The sequence below is a fragment of the Oncorhynchus gorbuscha genome, linkage group LG06, assembly GCF_021184085.1.
Source record: "Oncorhynchus gorbuscha isolate QuinsamMale2020 ecotype Even-year linkage group LG06, OgorEven_v1.0, whole genome shotgun sequence".
Lineage (NCBI taxonomy): Eukaryota > Metazoa > Chordata > Actinopteri > Salmoniformes > Salmonidae > Oncorhynchus > Oncorhynchus gorbuscha.
This window is the reverse complement of record NC_060178.1, coordinates 39,495,973-39,518,890: the sequence shown is the minus strand read 5'-3', so window position 1 is coordinate 39,518,890 and position 22,918 is coordinate 39,495,973. Positions and strand designations below refer to the sequence as shown.

The 22,918-nt window shown below is 42.9% G+C and overlaps 1 protein-coding gene across 6 annotated transcripts in view; it reads right to left on the bottom strand.

Annotated features, from left to right (window-relative positions):
- The window catches only part of LOC124037932 (AP-2 complex subunit alpha-2-like), a 54,883-nt gene extending 33,963 nt beyond the window's left edge, over positions 1-20,920 (bottom strand). For 4 of the 6 annotated variants that reach the window (XM_046353209.1, XM_046353210.1, XM_046353211.1 and 1 more), the window contains exons 1-2: positions 20,087-20,920; positions 4,066-4,277 (exon numbers count right to left, since the gene is read on the bottom strand). In XM_046353209.1, coding sequence (XP_046209165.1) covers positions 4,066-4,277; positions 20,087-20,153 — 279 coding nt within the window. In that variant the 5' untranslated portion in view covers positions 20,154-20,920. The remainder of the gene's footprint in view (positions 1-4,065; positions 4,278-20,086) is intronic. The other 2 variants (XM_046353212.1, XM_046353214.1) reach the window with 1 other exon arrangement.
- Positions 20,921-22,918: the final 1,998 nt, after the last annotated feature.

Genomic DNA, 22,918 nt, shown 5'->3' with positions numbered 1-22,918 from the left:
TCATTTATTTGGGGACAGTTGTCCTGTGTGTGGGTGGCAGAAATATTCACACTTCATCATATTGTTGCACTGTGCGCATCCTCTGCATTTATAGCTACCATTTGGTAGCTTGACTCCAGGCCATCCACCAAAAGTCGTCGCCTCACTGTGCGAGCAGATGCACTCACACCTGCCTGCTGCCATTCCTGAGCAAGGTCTGTACTGGTGATGCCCCGATCCCGCAGCTGAATCAACTTTAGGAGATGGTCCTGGCACTTGCTGGACTTTGGGCGCCCTGAAGCCTTCTAAAAAACAATTGAACCGCTCTCCTTGAAGTTCTTGATGATGGGATAAATGGTTGATTTAGGTGCAATCTTACTGGCAGCAATATCCTTGCCTGTGAAGCACTTTTTGTGCAATGCAATGATGATGGCACGTGTTTCCTTGCAGGTAACCATGGTTTACAGAGGAAGAACAATGATTCCGAGCACCACCCTCCTTTTGAAGCTTTCAGTATGTTATTCAAACTCAATCAGCATGACAGAGTGATCTCCAGCCTTGTCCTCGTCAACACTTACACCTGTGTTAACGAGAGAATCACTTACAGGATGTCAGCTGCTCCTTTTGTGGCAGGGCTGAAATGCAGTGGAAATGTGTTTTTTTGCAGTTCATTTGCATGGCGAAGAGGAACATTGCAATGAATTGCAATTCATCTGATCACTCTTCAAACGCAAATTGCCATCATACAAACTGAGGCAGCAGACTGAAAATTAATATTTGTATCATTCAAAACTTTTGGCAACGACTGTACATATGTGGATATCAAATTATGTTTTAATTTCAACGGTTTTCTGCAAGGGTGCCAATATTGTTGGCCACAACTGTATATAGGCTATTTCAAATCATATTGAAATCAATTGAGTCCTATTTTGCGACAAGGCTACTGTCTAATTTTATGTCTCAACGTGTTTCATGTGACCAATCTGTGATTTAGTGCATCATTATTTGGTAAGCATAATTAAGTGCCTCATAGCCTACTTGCAGTTATACAGTTGAAGCCAGAAGTTTACATACATCTTAGTTTCACAATTCCTGACATTTAATCCTAGTGAAGATTCCCTGTTTTAGGTCAGTTAGGAACCCTACTTTATTTTAAATGATTGAAATGTCAGAATATTAGTAGAGAGAATGATTTATTTCAGCTTTTATTTCTTTCATCACATTCCCAGTGGGGCACAAGTTCACACTCAATTAGTATTTGGTAGCATTGCTTTTACATTGTTTAACTTGGGTCGAACGTGTCGGGCAGCCTTCCACAAGCTTCCCACAATAAGTTGGGTGAATTTTGGCCCATTCCTCCTGATAGAGCTGGTGTAACCGAGTCAGATTTGTAGGCCTCCATGCTCACACAGGCTTTATCAGTTCTGCCCACAAATGTTCTATAGGATTGAGGTCAGGGCCTTGTGATGGCCACTCCAATACCTTGATTTTGTTGTCCTTAAGCCATTTTGCCGCAACTTTGGAAGTATGCTTGGGTTCATTGTCCATTCGGAACACCCATTTGCGACCAAGCTTTAACTTCCTGACTGATGTCTATGTGAATATAATCGAAGCCATCTCAATTTTCCTCCCTCATGATGCAGTCTATTTTGTGAAGTGCACCAGTCCCTCCTGCAGCAAAGCACCCCCACAACATGATGCTGCCACCCCAATTGCTTCAGAGTTGGGATGGTGTTCTTCAGCTTGCAAACCTCCCCCTTTTCCCTCCAAACATAATGGTCATTATGGCCATTTCTCCAAAATGTACGATCTTTGTCTCCATGTGAAGTTGCAAACCATAGTCTGGCTTTTATATGGCAGTTTTGGAGCAGTGGCTTCTTCCTTGCTGAGTGGCCTTTCAGGTTAGTTTGATATAAGACTCATTTTACTGTGGATATTAGATACTTTTGCATCTGTTTCCTCCAGCATCTTCACAAGGTCCTTTGCTGTTGTTCTGGGATTGATTTGCACTTTTAGCACCAAAGTACATTCATCTCTAGGAGACAGAACGAGTCTCCTTCCTGAGCGGTATGACGGCTACATGGTCCCATGGTGTTTATACTTGCGTACTATTGTTTGTACAGATGAACGTGGTACCTTCAGGTGTTTGGAAATTGCTCCCAAGGATGAACCAGACTTCTGAGGTCTTGACAGATTTCTTTCCCAATGATGTCAGGCAAAGAGGCACTGAGTTTGAAGGAAGGCCTTGAAATACATCCACACCTCCAATTGACTCAAATGATGTCAATTAGCAAAACAATTAAATTAAAAGAGCGTAGCGCTGCTTTTCCTTCAATCCTATTAGTATCGACACATGGTCTGACAATGTTGTACCCTGCTGAAAGTGCAATGTGGCCTTGTAAAAATACTACGTACCGTATTGCATGCCTTCCTTTTTCCTCAATGAAACCACTAATCTGACATGGCAAGAGTGAATGTGTGGTTTCCACAACATTATCAAGGAAGGAAAGGAAGGGAGGAAGGAAGGAGGATGCATTTTCAAAGTATTCAAACCAGACCAAAGGCTCCCATTGTGAAAGAGTTTGTACTGAAACAGGCCCCGTCAGGTCAACCTTAGACCAAAATATTTTTATATACCCCAATAGTCATACAGACATATTTAAGACTACTTATAAGTCTTTGCTCTGGCAATTGAATGTTCCGGAATATCTGAACACAAAAGCAGAGCTTGGCGTTCAAATGAATGACACTAAGTTCAATGATCTGTTGTACTGCAAATATAGACAGACAAGACTAGGACCCCAGAATTGGTTTAGTAAATGCATCAGTGTATGTTTTGTATCAACATTGAAAGAACAGTTTAACCTTTTGCGTTTAGGGGGCGTTTATGGCTAAAAAAAAAATACCCATTTGAAACTGCCTATTTCTCAGTCCCAGAAACTAGAATATGCATATAATTTCAGATTAGGATAGAAAACACTCTAAAGTTTCCAAAACTGTCATAATATTGTCTGTGAGTACAACAGAACTGATATTGCAGGTGAAAACCTGAGGAAAATCCAATCAGGAAGTGCCTCTGATTTTGAAACCTCTCTGTTCCTATGCATGCCTATCCTCCATTTAAAGGGATATCAACCAGATTCCTTTTTCTATGGCTTCCCTAAGGTGTCAACAGTCTTTAGACATAGTTTCAGGCTTTAATTTTGAAAAATTAGCGAGAAAGATCACATTGCGTAAGTGGATAGGCAGGGGCTCGCAGAGTCAGTTTTGTGCAACAGAGTAAAGCGGCCATTGTTTCTCCCAGTTGATACATTATCGAATATATATTTTAAAAACAACCTGAGGATTGATTATAAAAAACATTTGACATGTTTCTATGGACATGGATATTGGATATTATTTGGAATTTTCGTCTGCGTTGTCGTGACCACTCTTTCCTGTGGATTTCTGAACATAACGTGACAAACAAACGGAGGTATTTGGGGTATAAAAAAATCATCTTTATGGAACAAAAGGAAAATTTGTTGTGTAACAGAGTCTTGCGAGTGAAAACCTCCAAAGATCAAAGGTAAACGGTTCATTTGATTGCTTTTCTGATTTTCGTGACCAAGCTTCCTGATGCTAACTGTACATAATGCTATGCTAAGTTACCGATAAACTTACACAAACGTTTGGATTGCTTTCGCTGTAAAGCATAATTTCAAAATCTGAGACGACAGGTGGATTAACAAAAGGCTAAGCTGTGTTGTGCAATATTGCACTTGTGATTTCATGAATATGAATATTTTTTGTCATATTATTTGACTGTGGCGCTATGCTATTCAGCGGTTGCTAATGACAATTATCCCGCTTAAGGGATGGGTAGCATCAAGAAGTTAAGAGAAAAAGAAAAACAGTGGCAGGCAACCAGTACAAACTACTGACAAAAAACAGACACTGATACAGACAGACATAGACAATGAGAAATGGAGTGCCACAAACTGAAAATACCTAGACAACCAAACACAGACAGACATAGCTGTGGTAGAGTGGCAATTTTTCATTCATACAAAGTTCGGTGCTCTCTCACATACACACTTCACTTACGATCTGTTTCTCTGTGTACTTGTTGGAGCTGAGCAGGTTGACAGCTTCCATGTGTCCAAAGTCGATGTCATGTCCCAGCAGGAAGATGAAGAGCAGTTTGCAGACATACTTCTTCTTACTATAGCCGTCCAGTGCCTTATCCCCCTTGAACTTGGAGCGGATGTTGGCCAGCTCCTTATTGATCCGCTTGATCTCTGCCTCCTTGCTCTTACCTGGGGAAGAAGTGCAGCCCTTTTAGTTTGGATTAACGTTTTAATACTTTATTGCCATACCAACCAAAGATGTAAGGAATTAGATTTAATGCGGCTCTTAAAAAAAGGGACAAAAAGATACACATATACATAACAGGGATCAACATTCAGGTACATTTATTTACTATCAAATGAGAGACAAACTTATCACACAAGTCAGAGTAATACTAAATCTTGAATCACTTATAAGGGAGCAGGTCAAAAAACGCACACATATAAAGTGAATCGATTGAGTGCGCTACGATAATGATGGCTGGTCAACGAAACACCCTCAGATGATTCATTGAGAGCCCTGAGACAAAAAGTACAAAAGTTATTTTATAGCCAAGATACACCCGTTTCAACCTACATGACGAACAACAGATGTACAGGTCACAAGGTTAAGATTTGTATTAAAGGCACTTATATTTCACAGCAGACAGTATCTGCTGTAAAAACAGTTCCTTGTGTAGAGACCAGGGTCTGGGGTCATCTCTCCCTGGTACCATATAGAACAGAAACTGTGCTGCCATCCTGTTAGAAGGTAACAGATTATTTTATTACAATGGTTAAATTGGATTTTTCATTGTGTTCAATGGTGTATATTGCAGTTTCACAAACAAACGTTTTCAATATATTCATTCAAGAAAAGTCACGCCTTGGGATTTTATTGAAGACTTAGTTGTTAGCTCTCTGTCTAGTTTTGCATGGGAACGCAACTCAAGGGCAGAATAGAAACATTAACTTATGCTCTGGAATGCGGTCTCTTTAGGTTTTATCACCCAAATGACACCCCATTTAGTCGACTGGTTGATTGTTTAGTCGACTGTTTTGTCGATAGGCTGTTGGTCGACCAAGATCTCTTTAGTTGAGCAGGTGCAAATTGTTAGATCTTATTTTATTGGGCAAAAAAAAAATACATCGGTATGATTTGCGCCTGTCTCTGTGGACTAATCCATTGCTGAGGCCACGGGGACGGCAGTCACTCGAAGACATGTGATACTGAAATTGTATATGGTTATTAAGCAAAAATAAATCGTGCAACACTAATCAATCTAATATTATTTTATAACAAATGCGCTTTCTCCCGCTGTTGGATACGGTTGCAGTTTGTGGTTCTGTAACAGTCTTCAGTATACCGTAGAATGGCTGCCTTTCCTTATGTTGCTAGGTGCATAATATCAAAGTTACCCAACATATTAGGATTGAACACAATCGCAGCAGTAGCAGAGACGAGGAAACAGACCTTGCCTTAGCTTAATTGTTTAAGAAAACTCAGGAGATAGGAAACAAATTGAAATGGGGCTATTATTTATAGACCTAACTGTTAAATCATCCATATACAAGTGTATTCGGAAAGTACAACTTCCCCTTTTCCACATTTTGTTACGTTACAGCCTTATTCTAAAATGGATAAAAACCTTTTCTCCTCATTAATCTACACACAATACCCCATAATGACAAAGTGAAAGCAGTTTCTTAGAAAGGTTTGCAAATGTATTACAAAATAAAAACAGAAATACCTTTTATTAACATAAGTATTCAGGCCCTTTGCTATGCTACTCTAAATTGAGCTCATGTGCATCCTGTTTCCATTTATCATCCTTGAGATGTTTCTACAACTTGATTGGAGTCCACCAAGACTCTTCCTAGAGCTGGCCGACCGACCAAACTGAGCAATCGGGGAAAAAGGACCTTGGTCCTTGACCAAGAACCCGATGGTGACTGACAGAGCTCCAGAGTTCCTCTGTGGAGATGGGAGAACCATCCAGAAGGACAACCATCGCTGCAGCTCTCCCCCAAATCAGGCCTTTTGTGGTAGAGTGGCCAGACAGAAGCAACTCCTTAGTAAAGGGAACGACAGCCCGCTTGGAGTTTACCAAAAGGCACCCAAAAGACTCTCAGACCATGAGAAACAAGATTCTCTGGTCTGAAGAAACCAAGATTGAACTCTTTGGCCTGAATGCCAAGCGTGACATCTGGTGGAAACCTGGCACCATCCCTACAGTGAAGAAGGGTGGTGGCAGCCTTATGCTGTGGGAATGTTGCTCAGTGGCAGAGACTGGGAGACCAGTCCGGATTGAGGAAAAGATGAACGGAGCAAAGTGCAGAGATCCTTGATGGAAACCTGTCCAGAGCGCTCAGGACCTTAGACTCGAGCCCAGGTTCACCTTCCAACAGCACAACGACCCTAAAAACACAGCCAAGACAACACAGGAGTTGTCTCCGAATGTCCTTGAGTGGCCCAGCCAGAGCCCCGACTTGAACCTGATCGAAGATCTCTGGAGACCTGAAAATAGCTGTGCAGTGACGCTCCACATCCAACCTGACAGAGCTTGAGAGGAACTGCAGCAAAGAATGGAAGAAACTCCTCAAATACAGTCACACCCTAATCTGTGTCACCTGTCTTTGTGCTCATCTTCACCCTTATCCCCAGTGTATTTATACATGTACATGTTGTCCTGTTGCCAATTCGTTTTCCCATGCTCCTGTCTTTCTCTAGTTCCTGTTATCCCAGTTTTGACCATTCTGCCTGCCGTTATGTACCTTACGGACTCTCCATTGGATTACTGACCTCTGCCTGCCCTTGACCTGTCGTTGCATGCCCCCATTTTGTAATTATCTTTGGTTACTTCGAAACTGTCTGCATCTGGGTCTTCTCCTGAGCCTTGACAGTACGAACTGGACATGACTGACCCAGCAGACTCGGACCAGCTCCGCAATGCCGTCTCCTCCCAAGGAGCCACCCTTGGAAGGCCCAAGGAGTTGCTACATGGTCTTATGGAGGGGTTCCAGACCTTAGCCAAACGCCATGCCCGCAAGTTGAACACATTGCTGGAGCAATTACGCAGGTTGTCTGTCAGGCAGCCTACCACGACGGTAACCTCTCAGCCCCTAAGTAACCCGGCTGTTAGTAGCACAGCCACCCCGGTTTCCCGAGAACCCCACTTACCTTCTCTAGAAGGCGTCGCTGGAGAGTCTGGAACCTGTCGGGCATTTCTCGCTCAGTGTTCTCTCATCATCGAGCTGCAGCCCTCCTCCTCATCGGACCGCTCGAAGATACCGTACCTCATCACTGATGTCCGGGAATGCTCTCGCCTGGGCTACAGCTGTGTGGGAACAACAGTCAGCCGTATGCTTCAGTCTGGTGGAGCTCGTGGCAGAAGTGAAGAAGGTTTTTGATTCTCCATTGTCCGGGAGAGAGGCTGCCTGAAGTCACTCCATCTTCGTCAAGACTCCCGCAGTGTGGGAGACTATGCAGTGGATTTCCGCACATTGGCAACTGAGAGTGCCTGGAACCCGGAATCGATGTTTGACAGGTTCCTGCACAGATTATCGGAGGAAGTGAAGGACAAGCTAGCAGCCCGGGAACTACCGACGGATCTCGACTAGCTCATTGCCTTGACCACCTGAATTGATGGGCGGCTACAGGAATATAGGTAAATGTGGAGGTCCAATTCCACCACGCCTCTGAGGCGTCCCGGACGTCCCCCTGACAGAGAGGACCCGAGTCTCCCGGAGTTCCCCTGAGAGTCTCCGAAGTCTGACGATTCACCTTTTCTCGAGTTGACGCAACTAGGCAGCGCTTGGCTGTCACATGAAGAGTTGCGTCTACTGGTAATTTCGTATCCTCCAGTCCACTGAAAGACCAGCCTCACCGGTAGGGGCGAGTACTCTGGTGGGCAATACGAAGAACTTTCCCTCTTAAAATCAATTTATAACATGTTTTATGCGTTTTCTGGATTTTTTGTTGTCATTCTGTCTCTCACTGTTCAAATAAACATACCATTAAAATTATAGAATGATAATCTCTTTGCCAGTGGGCAAACATACAAAATCAGCAGGGGATCAAATATATAAGGGGATCAATGTATATAAATATTAGGACGAGCAATGTCGGAGTGTCATGTAAAAAATACAGAAAAATACAGCATTTGAAAAGAGTAAAACCGTATGTAAACAAACTGACTAGTGTTTCATTATTAAAGCGACCAGTGATTCCACGTCTATGTACATAGGGCAGCAGCCTCTAAGCTGCAGGGTGGAGTAACCGGGTGGTAGCCAGCTAGCAATGGCTATTTAACAGTCTGATGGCCTTGAGATTGAAAAACAGATTCTGTCTCTCGGTCCCAGTTTCGATGCACCTGTACTGACCTCACCTTCTGCATAATAGCAGGAGTCAACAGGCCGTGGCTCAGGTGGTTGATGTCCTTGATCTTTTTGGCCTTCCTGTGAAATCTGGTGCTGTAGGTGTCCTGGAGGGCAGGCAGTGTGCCCTCAGTGATGCGTTGGGCAGACTGCAACACCCTCTGGAGAGCCCAGTGGTTGAGGACAGTGCAGTTGCCATACCAGGCGGTGATGCAACCTGACAGGATGCTCTCAATGGTGCTTCTGTAAAAGTTTGTGAGGGTCTTAGGGCTCCCGAGTGGCGTCAGTACAGTCTCTGGTTAGAATCTAGGCTGTATCACATCCGGCCGGGAAGTCCCATAGGGTGGCGCACAATTGGCCCAGGGTCAATTGGCCAGGGAAGACAGTCATTGTAAGTAAGAATTTGTTCTTCACCGACTTGCCTAGTTAAATAAAAGGTCAAATAAATATATATATATCTCAAATACATTTACAAAAAAAGCCACATTTCTTCAGCCTTCTGAGGTTGAAGAGGCACTGTTGCACCTTCATCACACCATCTGTGTGGGTGGACCATTTCAGTTAGTCAATGATGTGTAAGCCAAGGAACTTGAAGCTCTTCACCTTCTCCAGTAAGGCCCCGTCTATGTGGATAGGGGCGGGGCTTCCTCTTCTGTCTCCTGAAGTCCATGATCAGCGTTTTCATTTTCTTTACGTTGAGGGAGAAGTTATTGTCCTGGCACCACTCCGCCAAGGCCCTCACCTCCTTGTTGGTAATCAGGCCTGCTACCGTTGTGTCGTCTGCAAACTTGATGATTGAGTTGGAGGCGTGCGTGGCCACTCAGTCATGGGTGAAAAGGGAGTACAGGAGGGGCCTGAGCACGCACCATTGTGGGGCCCCTGTGTTGAGGATCATTGTAGTGGTGTTGTTTCCTACCTTCACCACCTGGGGCAGACATCTGAGGACGCGGATGGGAATGCCGTCTGGGCCAGCAGCCTTGCGAGGATTAACACATTTAATGTCTTACTCACGTCAGCCACGGAGAACGGGAGCCCACAGTCCTTGGGAGCGGGCTTCGTCGGTGGCACTGTGTTATCCTCAAAGTAGGGGAAGGAGGTGTTTAGCTTGTCCGGGAGTAAAACGGTGCCCGTGACATGGCTGGTTTTCACCTTTGTAATCCGTGATTGTCAGTAGACCCTCTCTCATACGCCTTGTGTCTGAGCCGTTGAATTGCGATTCCACTTTGTCTCTGTACTGATATTTTGCCTGTTTGATTGCCTTACGGAGGGAATCACTACACTGTTTGTATTCAACCATATTCCCAATCACCTTGCCGTGGTTAAATGCGGTGGTTCGCACTTTCAGTTTTGCTGCCATTTATCTGCGATCTCATTCGGGAAAGTTGTATTTCTTGTAGTAATGCTATTGAGTTACCACCACTCTGATATCCAAAAGTATCTTCTGACTATGTAATAACAAAAAACATTCATGGCTAATAATCTAAGAAATAACAAAAAAAAACTGAAATAGAAGCAAAGCTGCCATGTCTGACGGCTCCATCTTCTGATGTTGTCTTGCTCATAATAACCACACATGGTTAGCGCAACAGAGTACCGCAAAAAAAACTCCAATTGAAACGCCAGTAAACAAACTAAAGCGGCTACCTCTCTCATAAAAACTGATCAGAAATTAAAATAACAATAATTATATTGGAGCAGTAGATATTCTAAATCAGCTACAATGACTAAGGACAAAATACCATATGGAAGTGTCAGATTTTCAAGATGGGCTATTCCATGGTGACCATTGCACATCACAAATATTCAACCAAGACTTTGAACTTTTTAAATACCTGGTTTTCATACCCATTCTGCAAACCCATTCTTGCCTTACCATTTACTGGTAGATATCACTTGGAACAGCTTTCCTACCCCTACCGGTGTTGGTCTTTGGTGAGCTGCTCCTTGCAACAACCAGCTGTTTGAGAGCTGAGCGCCCTCTCTGCCCAACAGATTACCTCAAACAAGGCTATGTGCGCAGCGCGTGTACACAATAATCAACATTAAAAAATTATAATCCCGAAGCTGGTAGTTTAATCAATTATATAGCCTTGATAAAAAATAGCATTATTACAATCTTTTTTTTTCTTCCACTGGCCCAAGTAGGCCACTGATGGAGATGCTCAACTGGCCAGCAGGCAGCCCTGTTTGTCGAGCCCTGAATACATTCATTTGCATAGCTGTTACATACAATCAAGACATTACATATGTTAGGAAAGTTCATAATCAGCAATATAAATATGGTCGTGTGTGGTAACATCTAGGTTACACGATATACATATTGTATATCGTGATTGTATATCGTGTAACCTAGATGTTACCACACACGACCATATTTATATTGCAGATTATGAACTTTCCTAACATATGTAATGTCTTGATTGTATGTAACAGCTATGCAAATGAATGTAGTATGGAGTAAATCCATTTTAATTCAATCACTTTTTGACATCACCCTTTTGATTTTAATAAAACCATCCATACATATTTGCCCATTGTAGAAGTGCTCAGAAAGTGAATTTTTGGACCTCAATGCCAAAACATTCAAGAGATAAAAGGTGCTCAAAGTTGACCCATTTTGCATACCCCACCATACGATTAGACATCCATGTCTTCATCACTGCAAAAGATAAAAGGTGTAGACTTATTTAATTTAAAAGCTTACAAACAGGGTTGTCAAAGTATTTTATCATTTCTGGGAAAAAAATGTTTTATCAAAATGCATGTCCTTTTTAACCTTTAACATCAATTATCTAAAAAGCACTTAAAAAACATATGCATACGTTGTAGTTTAGACCTTCCTATTTATATTTTTAGCAACAGATCATAGAAACGTTTTCACATAGACACCCGTTTGGTGCTGGAGGTGATAAATATTAGGTTGAAAAGTGGTGGAATTGCCCTTTGACATACAGTGGGGCAAAAAAAGTATTTAGTCAGCCACCAATTGTGCAAGTTCTCTCACTTAAAAAGATGAGGCCTGTCATTTTCATCATAGGTACATTTCAACTATGACAGACAAAATGAGGGAAAAAAATCCAGAAGATTACATTGTAAGATTTTTAATTTATTTATTTGCAAATTATGGTGGAAAATAAGTATTTTGTCACCTACAAACAAGAAAGATTTCTGGCTCTCACAGACCTGTAACTTCTTCTTTAAGAGGCTCCTTTGTCCTCCACTCGTTACCTGTATTAAATGCCACCTGTTTGAACTTGTTATCAGTATAAAAGACACCTGTCCACAACCTCAAACAGTCACACTCCAAACTCCACTATGGCCAAGACTAAAGAGCTGTCAAAGGACACCAGAAACAAAATTGTAGACCTGCACTAGGCTGGGAAGACTGAATCTGCAATAGGTAAGCAGCTTGGTTTGAAGAAATCAACTGTGGGAGCAATTATTAGGAAATGGAAGATATACAAGACCACTGATAATCTCCCTCGATCTGGGGCTCCACGCAAGATCTCACCCCGTGGGGTCAAAATGATCACAAGAACGGTGAGCAAAAATCCCAGAACCACACGGGGAGACCTAGTGAATGACCTGCAGAGAGCTGGGACCAAAGTAACAAAGCCTACCATCAGTAACACACTACGCCGCCAGGGACTCAAATCCTGCAGTGCCAGACGTGTCCCCCTGCTTAAGCCAGTACATGTCCAGGCCCGTCTGAAGTTTGCTAGAGAGCATTTGGATGATCCAGAAGAAGATTGGGAGAATGTCATATGGTCAGATGAAACCAAAATATAACTTTTTGGTAAAAACTCAACTCATCGTGTTTGGAGGACAAAGAATGCTGAGTTGCATCCAAAGAACACCATATCTACTGTGAAGCATTGGGGTGGAAACATCATGCTTTGGGGCTGTTTTTCTGCAAAGGGACCAGGACGACTGATCCGTGTAAAGGAAAGAATGAATGGGGCCATGTATCGTGAGATTGAGTGAAAACCTCATTCCATCAGCAAGGGCAATGAATTTGAAACGGGTCTTTCAGCATGACAATGATCCCAAACACACCGCCCGGGCAACGAAGGAGTAGCTTCATAAAAAGCATTTCAAGGTCCTGGAGTGGCCTAGCCAGTCTCCAGATCTCAACCCCATAGAAAATCTTTGGAGGGAGTTGAAAGTCCGTGTTGCCCAGCAACAGCCCCAAAACATCACTGCTCTAGAGGAGATCTGCATGGAGGAATGGGCCAAAATACCAGCAAGTGTGAAAACCTTGTGAAGACTTACAGAAAACATTTGACCTCTGTCATTGCCAACAAAGGGTATATAACAAAGTATTGAGATAAACTTTTGTTATTGACCAAATACCTATTTTTCACCATAATTTGCAAATAAATTCATTAAAGATCCTACAATGTGATATTCTGGATTTTCATAGTCATAGTTGAAGTGTACCTATGATGAAAATTACAGGCCTCATCTTTTTAAGTGGGAGAACTTGTACAATTGGTGGCTGACTAAATACTTTTTTTGCTCCACTGTTTGTGACTTGTAATCACGTCAATATCGCAATTTCAATCTGAATTTGATTAATCGTGCAGCCCTATAATCTAAGGTTGTGTTGTGCCCGCCATCGGTTGAGACAATATGCTCTTGAATACAGGGTGAGTGTCATGTTTTGGCTAACAAAAGTACTAACATTTGAAAAAAAAAATGTACATTTCAACTGGTACCACAAAGTTGTTTGGAGGTCCACACATCAGAGAATGTTGACTTGAAATGGGAATGTCGTTTTAAATTATAGTCAATCTTCCATAGGAAACCTATTGAAATCATAGAAATATAGGTAACTTAATGGTCATGTCTATTCAATTAATATTTCGACAGTGGGTGGACCAGCAGTTTGTGGTAATAATAAGTTGAATTCTTATATCGAATCCACATTTTAATGGTGTACCAGTGGTCTGAATAGATTGAAAAACATTTCTTAGAATGGACCTATGATTAAAATGACACCCACCCTGTATTCAAGAGCATCTCAACCGATGGCAGGCACAACATAAAAACCTGAATTTACGCGTTTTAGATAATTGTTGAAGGTTTAAAAATTATCCCTTTTATTTTGATGATAACCTCAAATGCTTATTTTTTCTAGGGATGACGACATGGATGTCTCATTGTATGGTGGGTTATGCACCATACAATGAGCACCTTTAAATGCTAAAAATTGTGGCATTCAGGTCCAAAAAGTTACTTTCTGACCACTTCTTCTATGGGCAAACATGTACGGAAAGTTGTTTAAATCAAAAAGGGATGCTGTCAAAAGGAATTGAATTCACCTTATGGTTTCATGGATTCACCTTAATGTGCCCCTGAACTATGGCACATTTTTGGGCTTAAAGATCCAAGTCACAGAATCTGCAGTTTAAGAAGTAGGCCTATGTAATCCAAGGTTGAGCTAAAGGTTTAGGCTACAGTCTTTGACTAAACTGAAGAATAAATACCTACTCTGGATTGGTCTAATCTGAGTCTGTTAAACCAGCTCTCAATAGAATAGTGTAAAGCTAACTCATTTCAGATAATCTCTTCAGTTTGCACAAAATGTCTGGAAACAATAAAATGCTGCAAACGGACAAAAATATGCAGGTCCGATGCATGACCAATAAGGTTTGAGGAAACCACACCTTTTACATTTTGAGACATAAATTTAAGGAATGCTTATAACAAGAGAAAAGTTGTGTGAAGGGTGTGGTGAAGAGGCGACTATTTTCAAGAGTGAGGAGGTGGGTAAAATGCTCTTGGAACCTCTTCAGACTTAGTATAATGTTTGTAAAAAATACAATTGGCTTCACATATTACTCAAATGTAGGAGGTAGCGCACGAACTCGCCCGACAGTTGCCCCCTTGAAGCAGGGCAATGTAAACAGAACTGTTTCACTGAGCCAACACTCAGTCTAAATGGTAACAGCAGAGCAATATTTTTGAAACTGCTGAAATGTACAGACATTTTCCTAATATGAGACTTGTTTTATTGAGTTTTACCTGAAATTGCAGGAACAGACAGTTACATTATTTGTCGCAGCAGCCACCAACTGCACTGAGCCACAAAGCTATCAAAGCCCATCCAACACCAATTGATTTATTTTTATGTAGATCATACAAATAAGATAAGGTTATCCAAACAATAATTATATCCCAAGAGCAGTAAAATAATATATTTCACTGAAAGAATAAAAGTTTTGTTTTCGAAATTATAGTTTCCGGATTTGACCATATTAATGACCTAAGGCTCGTATGTCTGTGTGTTTATTATATTCTAATTAAGTCTATGATTTGATAGAGCAGTCTGACTGAGCGGTGGCAGGCAGCAGCAGGCTCGTAAGCATTCATTCAAACAGCATTCATTTGCCAGCAGCTCTTCGCTGTGCTTCAAGCATTGTGCTGTTTATGACTTCAAGCCTATCAACTCCTGAGATTAGGCTGGCAATACTATAGTGCCTATAAGAACATCCAATAGTCAAAGGTATATGAAATACAAATGGTAGAGAGAGAATAGTCATAATTCCTATAATAACTACAACCTAAAACTTCTTAACTGGGAATATTGAAGACTCATGTTAAAAGGAACCACCAGCTTTCACATGTTCTGAGCAAGGAACTTAAACGTTAGCTTTCTTACATGGCACATATTGCACTTTTACTTTCTACCCCAACACTGTGTTTTTGCATTATTTAAAACAAATTGAACATGTTTCATTATTTATTTGAGACTAAATTGATTTTATTTATGTATTATATTAAGTTAAAATAAGTGTTCATTGAGGATTGTTGTAATAGTCTTCATTACAAATATATATATATATATAAATAAATGGCTGATTAATCGGTATCTGCTTTTTTTGGTCCTCCAATAAATCAGTATTTGCTTTGAAAAATCATAATCGGTCGACCTCTAGTTCTGATAGTACGAACTAACCATGACTGACCAAGCAGACTCAGACCAGCTCCATAATGCTGTCTCCCTGCAAGGAGCCACCATTGGAAAACACGAGGAGCTACTGCAATGTCTTTACAGAGAGACTCCATACCCTGGCAGAACACCATGACCAGGCTTTCGATACATTGCTGGAGCAATTCCGATTCCCTCCTGGGCAGCGGGTCACACCAGTAATCTCCCAGCCTACCCCAGTGTCATAAAAACCCCGCTTACCTCCTCCGAAGCGCTACGCTGGAGAATATGGAACCTGCCGGGCTTCTCTCGCCCAGTGTGTTCCCTCGCCTTCGAGCTGCAGCCCTTTTCATTCCCCTCAGACTGCTCAAGGATAGAGTACATCATAACACTGACGTCCGGGAGGGCACTCGCCGGGGATACGGCGGTGTGGGAGCAAAAGTCCGCCGTCTGCCTCAGTCTTGAGGAGTTTGTGACGGATGTTCGGAAAGGTGTTCGATTCTCTGTTGTCCGGGAGAGAGAGGCTGCTCGTAAGCTGCTCCAGCTATGTCAAGAATCACGTAGTGTGGCAGACTATACGGTGGATTTTAGCACATTGGTGGCTGAGAGTGCCTGGAACCCGGAAGCATTGGTCGAAATGTTCCTTCACGGATTATCGAAGGTGATCAAAGACGAGCTCGCAGCCCGGGAGCTGCCCACGGACTTTGACTCCCTCATAGCCTTGACCATGCGGATCGATGGGTGGCTTAGAGAATGTAGCAGGGAGTCTGTGCCCTGTCGCGAGTGTCAGGGAACCACAGCGAGGCAATCCAATTTATGTTGATTAAGTCTCTTCAGGTTTCTGTGGTAAAGGGGATTCCCTTGGTTCCAGCAATACAATCCCCTCAAAGACTGAACTGCTGGTGCCATTATGAGCTGGAGCCCGTTCTGCCACGGCCATTGAAGTCAGCACAGCCTGCCCCGGGATATCTTCCTGTGGGCTCGGAGGTTGCCCCGGACCCCTCCGCCATAACCGCGGAGTACCAGGAACTGGATACTGGAAGGGGACGAGTGGAAGACTACCTCCAACACAGCCAGCGGCCACTACAAATACCTGGTTGTGCCATTTGAACATGTTGAACCGGTTAATTTGTCTACCTCGATAACATCCCCGTTTCTCCCACTCAGCCAAAAAACACATGCTCCACGTCCAACAGGCCCTCCACAGCCTCCTGGAGAACCAGCTTTTAGTAAAAGCAGAGTGGGGGCGGTCCTGTCCCAGCGTTCTGCCATGGACCTCAAATTACATGCCTGCGCCTCCTCCCATCGCCTCAACGCCATGGAGAGGAACTACGATGTGGGGAATCGTGAGCTTCTCACGGTGAAGATGGCGTTGGAGGAGTGGAGACACTGGTTGGAGGGGGCGGGAACATCCGTTCATTATGTGGACGGGCCACAAGAACCTGGAATATCTTCACACCGCCAAGTGGCTCAATTTCAGGCAAGCTATGTGGGCCCTGCTTTTCACCCAGTTTAACTTCCCACCTCGTCACCATCCTTCCCACCTCGTCACCATCCTTCCCACCTCGTCACCATCCTTCCCACCTCGTCACCATCCTTCCCACCTCGTGTCTGGCGACGGCACTCAGCTGGGGAATAGAGAAGCAGGTCAGTGAGACGCAGTGCTCCCAGTGGGGCGGTTCGGCTGGGAAACATCTGGCCCAGATAACCAGATGTTTGTACATGACGCTGTCCGCTCCTCGGTCCTGGCCCACTCCTTCAGGCTGCCAACAGGCTCTCGCCTTTCGAGTGTTCCCTGGAGTATCAGCCCCCACTCTTCCCGGAGGAAGAGGTCGGCATAGCCTCGGCCCAGATGTTTGTCCTCCGCTGTTGCCATACCTGGAAGAGAGCCCGGTTGGCTCTTCTCAAGACCATCTCCAGGTATCGACGACAAGCAAACCGCTACCGGACCCCGGGATCGTCTCGGGCAGAGGGTGTTGGCTGTCCACTCATGACCTGCCCCTCTGAGTGGAGTCCCGCAAACTTTCCCCATCTCCAAGACCATTAGTCCCTCTGCTGTTCAGCGTCTGTTACACCGTATCATCCCACTTTTCATGTGTCACAGATTAAACCTCTCACAGCCCTTTGTCTCCTGTAACGTAGCACCCAAAGTTTTAATATAAACCAAATTTGATCATATTCTCCAAGAACACAAATAAAATGGGAATATTTGATTCTATAAATACAAAGCTTAGGCTATAAAAACACGACATTTATTTCCCCTTGGTCCAGATGAGATCAGAGTGAATAGACTTCTCTAGGCTACCTGTAGCTGTGGTCGATGTCAGTAGGCTACAGTTGATCAGACTGAAGCACAGACTAATTATGCACCTTCACAAGTAATTAAGCATTTATTTTGTGTGGCAGGTATGGGCTTACACATAAAACAACTCATTGCAACTCCACAGTGAATTCACTTACACCCCTGTTTACATGATATTGATAAAAAATGTCTGATTTGTTGTAATGTTGTAAGGTAGGCCTACTGTACTTTTATATTCGTATAAGAGAGGGTTAATTGTTGTTGTTTTTTTAAAGCTAACGTGACTTGATGAACACATCCCATTTGTCTTGCAGCTAAAATGTAATGAGTGTAGACTACAGAGAAGAAAATATACCTTTTAAATTGTCTGCACCTGCTTGTGAATTGTTGCATTATTCAAGAGTGAAATGTGGTTTGGTTACCTTATTCAATAGTGTAATATGTTTTAGAAGAGAAGTTTGTGGTTTACTGGCTTGGCTAACTGTGATATTCACAGTCAATTTGAGTTATGGACCAAGAATGTCACGTTGCCAACCACAAAGGAAGGCAAGGCAAGAATGAGAACTGCTTCTCCACTCTTCAGACTCTCCTTCATATCTCAGAGGGAATAGGGCCATGTGGGGGAAAGAAAGGGGTGAGTAGCCTATTGAGTAACTTGAAAGAAATCGGGCCTAGCATGTGTAAAGTTCTTAGATAGGGTGAATGTTGGAAAATTAGGCTGTGTATTTATGAGCAATAAATAAGCAAAGAACTTGAGTTAACTAACAGAATAACAGGAACAGCGACTAAATTGGGGAACAGTAGGGAAGGAGAGATCAAAGAGAACACAACGTTCCAGAGGGAGAAGAGAGGAAAAGCCAAACTGTACAAATCATCAGAGGGATGGATGGGAAGAGGACAAGAGTTGGAGGTGGGACAGGGCTGGGGTGAATAAGGGTGAAAGTCAACATCTTAGTGTGTGACACTGTCCATTTCAAATAGAGGCAGTCCTTGCCATTTCAGTTTAGACGCTGGACTAAGGTAATGCGTGTGCCGTTTGAGTTTTCCAACTTTTCAATCTGGACTACTAGGATGTCATTTTGTGATCTCAGAGAGCAGTCTATTCCAAATCAATCTTAGACTAACCCCACAACACCACTAGCAGTCGTGTAACCTCTTCAGGTCTTGTTTCTGTTGTTTATCATATTTGAAAGAGGGGCAAGGTACCCTAAATGCCATGCGGTGCCCCCTTATGAAAAAAATATTGCAGTCAGAGCACAGTAAACTGAAGTATAATGCAATTTTTTTTTACTGCAAATACCACAGTCGACTGTTGTTACTGCACTTTTTTGTAAGGGCCAGCTTTACATGAAACAGGCTGCAAGCAAGACACTGTCTATTATTCTTAAAGCCTGCATTTTCCCTTACAAAAAAAGATTGCAGGTTTGAAACTGCAGTAAAAGTGCAGTAACTGCAGCCGACTGAGGTATTTCTATTGCAGTAAAAAAAAATGTATATTGGACACAGTATTTGCAGCATACTGCAGTTATACTGCACTCTGACTGCAATCTTTTTTTTGTAAGGGTTAATGTGCACACGGTGTGTGTGTATTTTGAGTGAGTGAGAAAGATAATTCTGCTCTATCATGACAGTGGTTATGAAAAATGGCAGTGTCATGCACAATATCTGTATAATGTTTGGGCGTGTGCGCGCTATAACAGACAATGCACTCGGAATAAACCAGGCCTCAAATTAGAAAAACTGGATTAGCAACATTTGTCTATTATTCCAACTATTCCAACTAACCTATACATTAATATCACTAAACAAGGTAGGCGCAAACATATGATCGACTACTATGCTGCGAGTGGCGACCAATTCTAATCGACCCAGTAGTTTAATCGGTTGGTTTAGCTACTGTAACGTTCTCTCAACAGCGATACAACACAACTATCCATCCAGCCCTGCTACATTTCGCCCTATGCGACTGCCTGATAAATGTAATATCACAAAAACTGTGCAAAATTAACCCTGGTGGCCCATCGCGATAACAAGTCAGCTACTCTGCTTCTGTTCTGGTACGGATGACGTGAACAGCAGTGACAGTATCTCATGAGTAGCGGCCTAGTAGTATGCTACGAGTCTGACACACAACACACGGTCGACCGTGTATAACCACCAAGCACAGTAGTAGACAGCGCAAATGGAAAAGGGATGTGGTGCAGCAGCAACTGTACCCGCGAATGACCTATCCATAGTTATAACCCCTCTCTCCTTACCATTGAGCTAGCTGATTCACTTTACACCACTACATTTCAGGGTACACTTGAAAACAAATGTATGTTGATCAAATGTCGTCCACCATGCAAATGTTTATAATAACATGGCACGTTGAAAAACCAATTAATGATGGAAAAAGACACTTACAATTCCGTATGTCCGAAATGAACACCGCTAATCCGCGCATCCCATCTCCCTTCGACACAGCCGGCATTTTTGCTGGTTTCTGTCCTCACTCCGGCCTTTCCCGTAAAAAATGTAATTGTCGATGGTCAGCTATCAAACGTCAGCTGGCGTTTAGGTGTTACAGTGAAGGGTGTGTTAGCTTGTTTCCTAGCTAGTTAGCCAGCTAACCAACTTTTAACCGTTTATATCCCTTGGCGTTTTACCAAAGATAGCAGGTTTGTAATAGCTTGCTAGCAATGTAGATTAGCTAGTTTGGATGACAGTGCCGTTGATCAATTCAGCAAACTAGCAGTATGGTTACTCCAAGTGTATCCGTGTTAACTAGCCGACGTTTCCGCTGGCTAGCAAATTCATTCAAACCTTCTCTTCGTTCACGACCAGATGACGGTTAAAGTACACGCAGTTGTAACTAACTACATCTACCCGCTAAATATATTAACGTTGTATATCCAGATATCAGAGAAAAAGCACAATGCCAAAAAAATGCCACTCAGTCTGATCTCTGACTCTGTCAGTGAGTCACGCAAGCTAGCTAAACAGCTAACGTTAGCTGGCTAGCTAGCTATATCAAATCTTGGAAAACATCACCAGTTGACCGTGATCAGTCAGCATACCATCGTATTTCCACAATGTATCTATTCCAATAATGACGTATGTCCTATGGCTAAACGAAGGCAATTCGATGTCGTCAATAATTTATGTCAATTCACTACTCGGTAGCCTTGGACAAGGCTCGTGACAGCACAAGCAGCGCGACCACGAGACGTGTTCGTTTTGCGCAGACTCCGGCGCTTCTTTTTCCTTAGTCTTGTACTCACCAGTGTGTTGTGAACATCATTCGCGTAAGCAACAATAGCTGAATCCGCGGTTCGCCTTCAAAATAACAGTTCCCCATTGAAACTGGCGCAAACAGATACAAATTGTGTAATCATGCTACAATTGGACTAGATAATGCAAAACAAGGTGGGAATGTTGTAATATAACTTCAACAAAAGACAAGTATTAGTTAATTTGACTCAAAAAAGTTTACACAAATATTAGCATCTTAGCTCTTAAACCACTGAAATGAGCAACATTAATCTCACCAGTTACAGTATATTGAAAATTCATATTACACTGTGCAGCCTAACCTATGGATTGTACACCCACAAAATGGGGTATCACCATAGTGCCCTCTAAGGTCACCACAAAGCTCATGGTCCTGGGACTGAACTCCTCCCAAGAGGACTTCCTGACGGGCCGTCCCCAGGTGGTGAAGGTAGGCAACATTACCTCCACCACACTGATCCATAACACGGGACCCCACAAGGGTGCATCCTCAGTACACCCCCCCCCCCCCCCCCAGTACTCCCTATATACCCACAACTGCATAGCCTCACAGTTCCAACTCCATCATCAAGTTCGCTGATGACATAATGTTAGTAGCTCTGAATACTACCAGTGACAAGGCAGCCTACAGAGAGAAGGTAGGCACTCTGACGGTGTGATGCCTGGCAAACAACATCTCACTCAACGTCAGCAAAACAAAGGAGCTGATTGTGGTCTTCAGAAGGAACCAAGCTGGGCACACCTCCATCCTCATCAATGAAGCAGCCTGGAGATGGTCAAAAATGTCACGTTCCTCAACTTACAAATCTCAGAGGAACTGAAATGGTCAAACTAGAAGGACACAATGGTTAAGAAGGCACGACAGTGTAGTCACGCCTTATAGTATTGGCAGTATAGTAGCATAAACTGTGATACTGGCCAGTAGCTTCTACCCCTTTTTATAACTAGGCAAGCCAGTTAAGAACAAATTATTTTCAATGACAGCCTAGGAACAGTGGGTTAACTGCCTATTCAGGGGCAGATCGACAGATTTGTACCATGTTAGCTCAGGGGTTTGAACTTGCAACCTTGCAGTTACTAGTCCAACACTCTAACCACTAGGCTACACCCAGACCATCAAGCTGCTGAATAGTTACCAACTGCTCCCCATGTCCCCCAGACTTAATACCCCTGCGACCCTGTGCATCTGACTAATAAACTCATGTAATCTAATCTATCAGCCTATTCAGTGACACACACAGAACACAAATGTGTACAGTTTATACAAACATTAGCATCTTAGCTCTTATCGCAGGAATTTGAATGTGGGAAATCAACTTTTCAGTCAGTCTATTGTGTGTATTTGGACATTCATACTGCACTGTACAGCCTAAACCAGTGGTCACCAACCTGGTCGATCTTCAAGGCATTCCTCGTCGATCACCAAACATTTCTGTAGAAAAGACAATGATAAAGGCTTGCCTTTTTGTATTTTTGTGTTGCACTGTTGGCGGTCAGTGCACTTGATTCAGAAGCCCTGCGCACCGGGTAGGCAAAGTGTTCCCATTATTTAACCATTTAATTTGTCTGAAAATACTAACTCTGGCTGCCTGGAGGACCGGGAGATCTGTGGCTAAATCGAGTGTATCTACTGCTGGCCAATCTGGATAGCTCAAATCACAGTGCCTACAACTTCCATGATCTTATGGCCACAGCAAGATTTTACACTAGCCTACTTGAGATTTCATAACTTTTTAAACAATGACCAGAGGGAGACTGTAAAGAATACAGCAAGAGCTGCTGTTTTTACGAGTGAGTTCATGTTTAAGTATTTATTCAGCACTGGTTTTATTCAGCACTATTACAAAACATAAAATGCTAATCTCCCTACTTCCACTCGAGCTGCAGCTGCATTGAATGAGTAGCCAAGTGTATCAATAGCCCTGCGTTTTTATTATTATTAGCAGCTCGTCGTATCCATTTTAA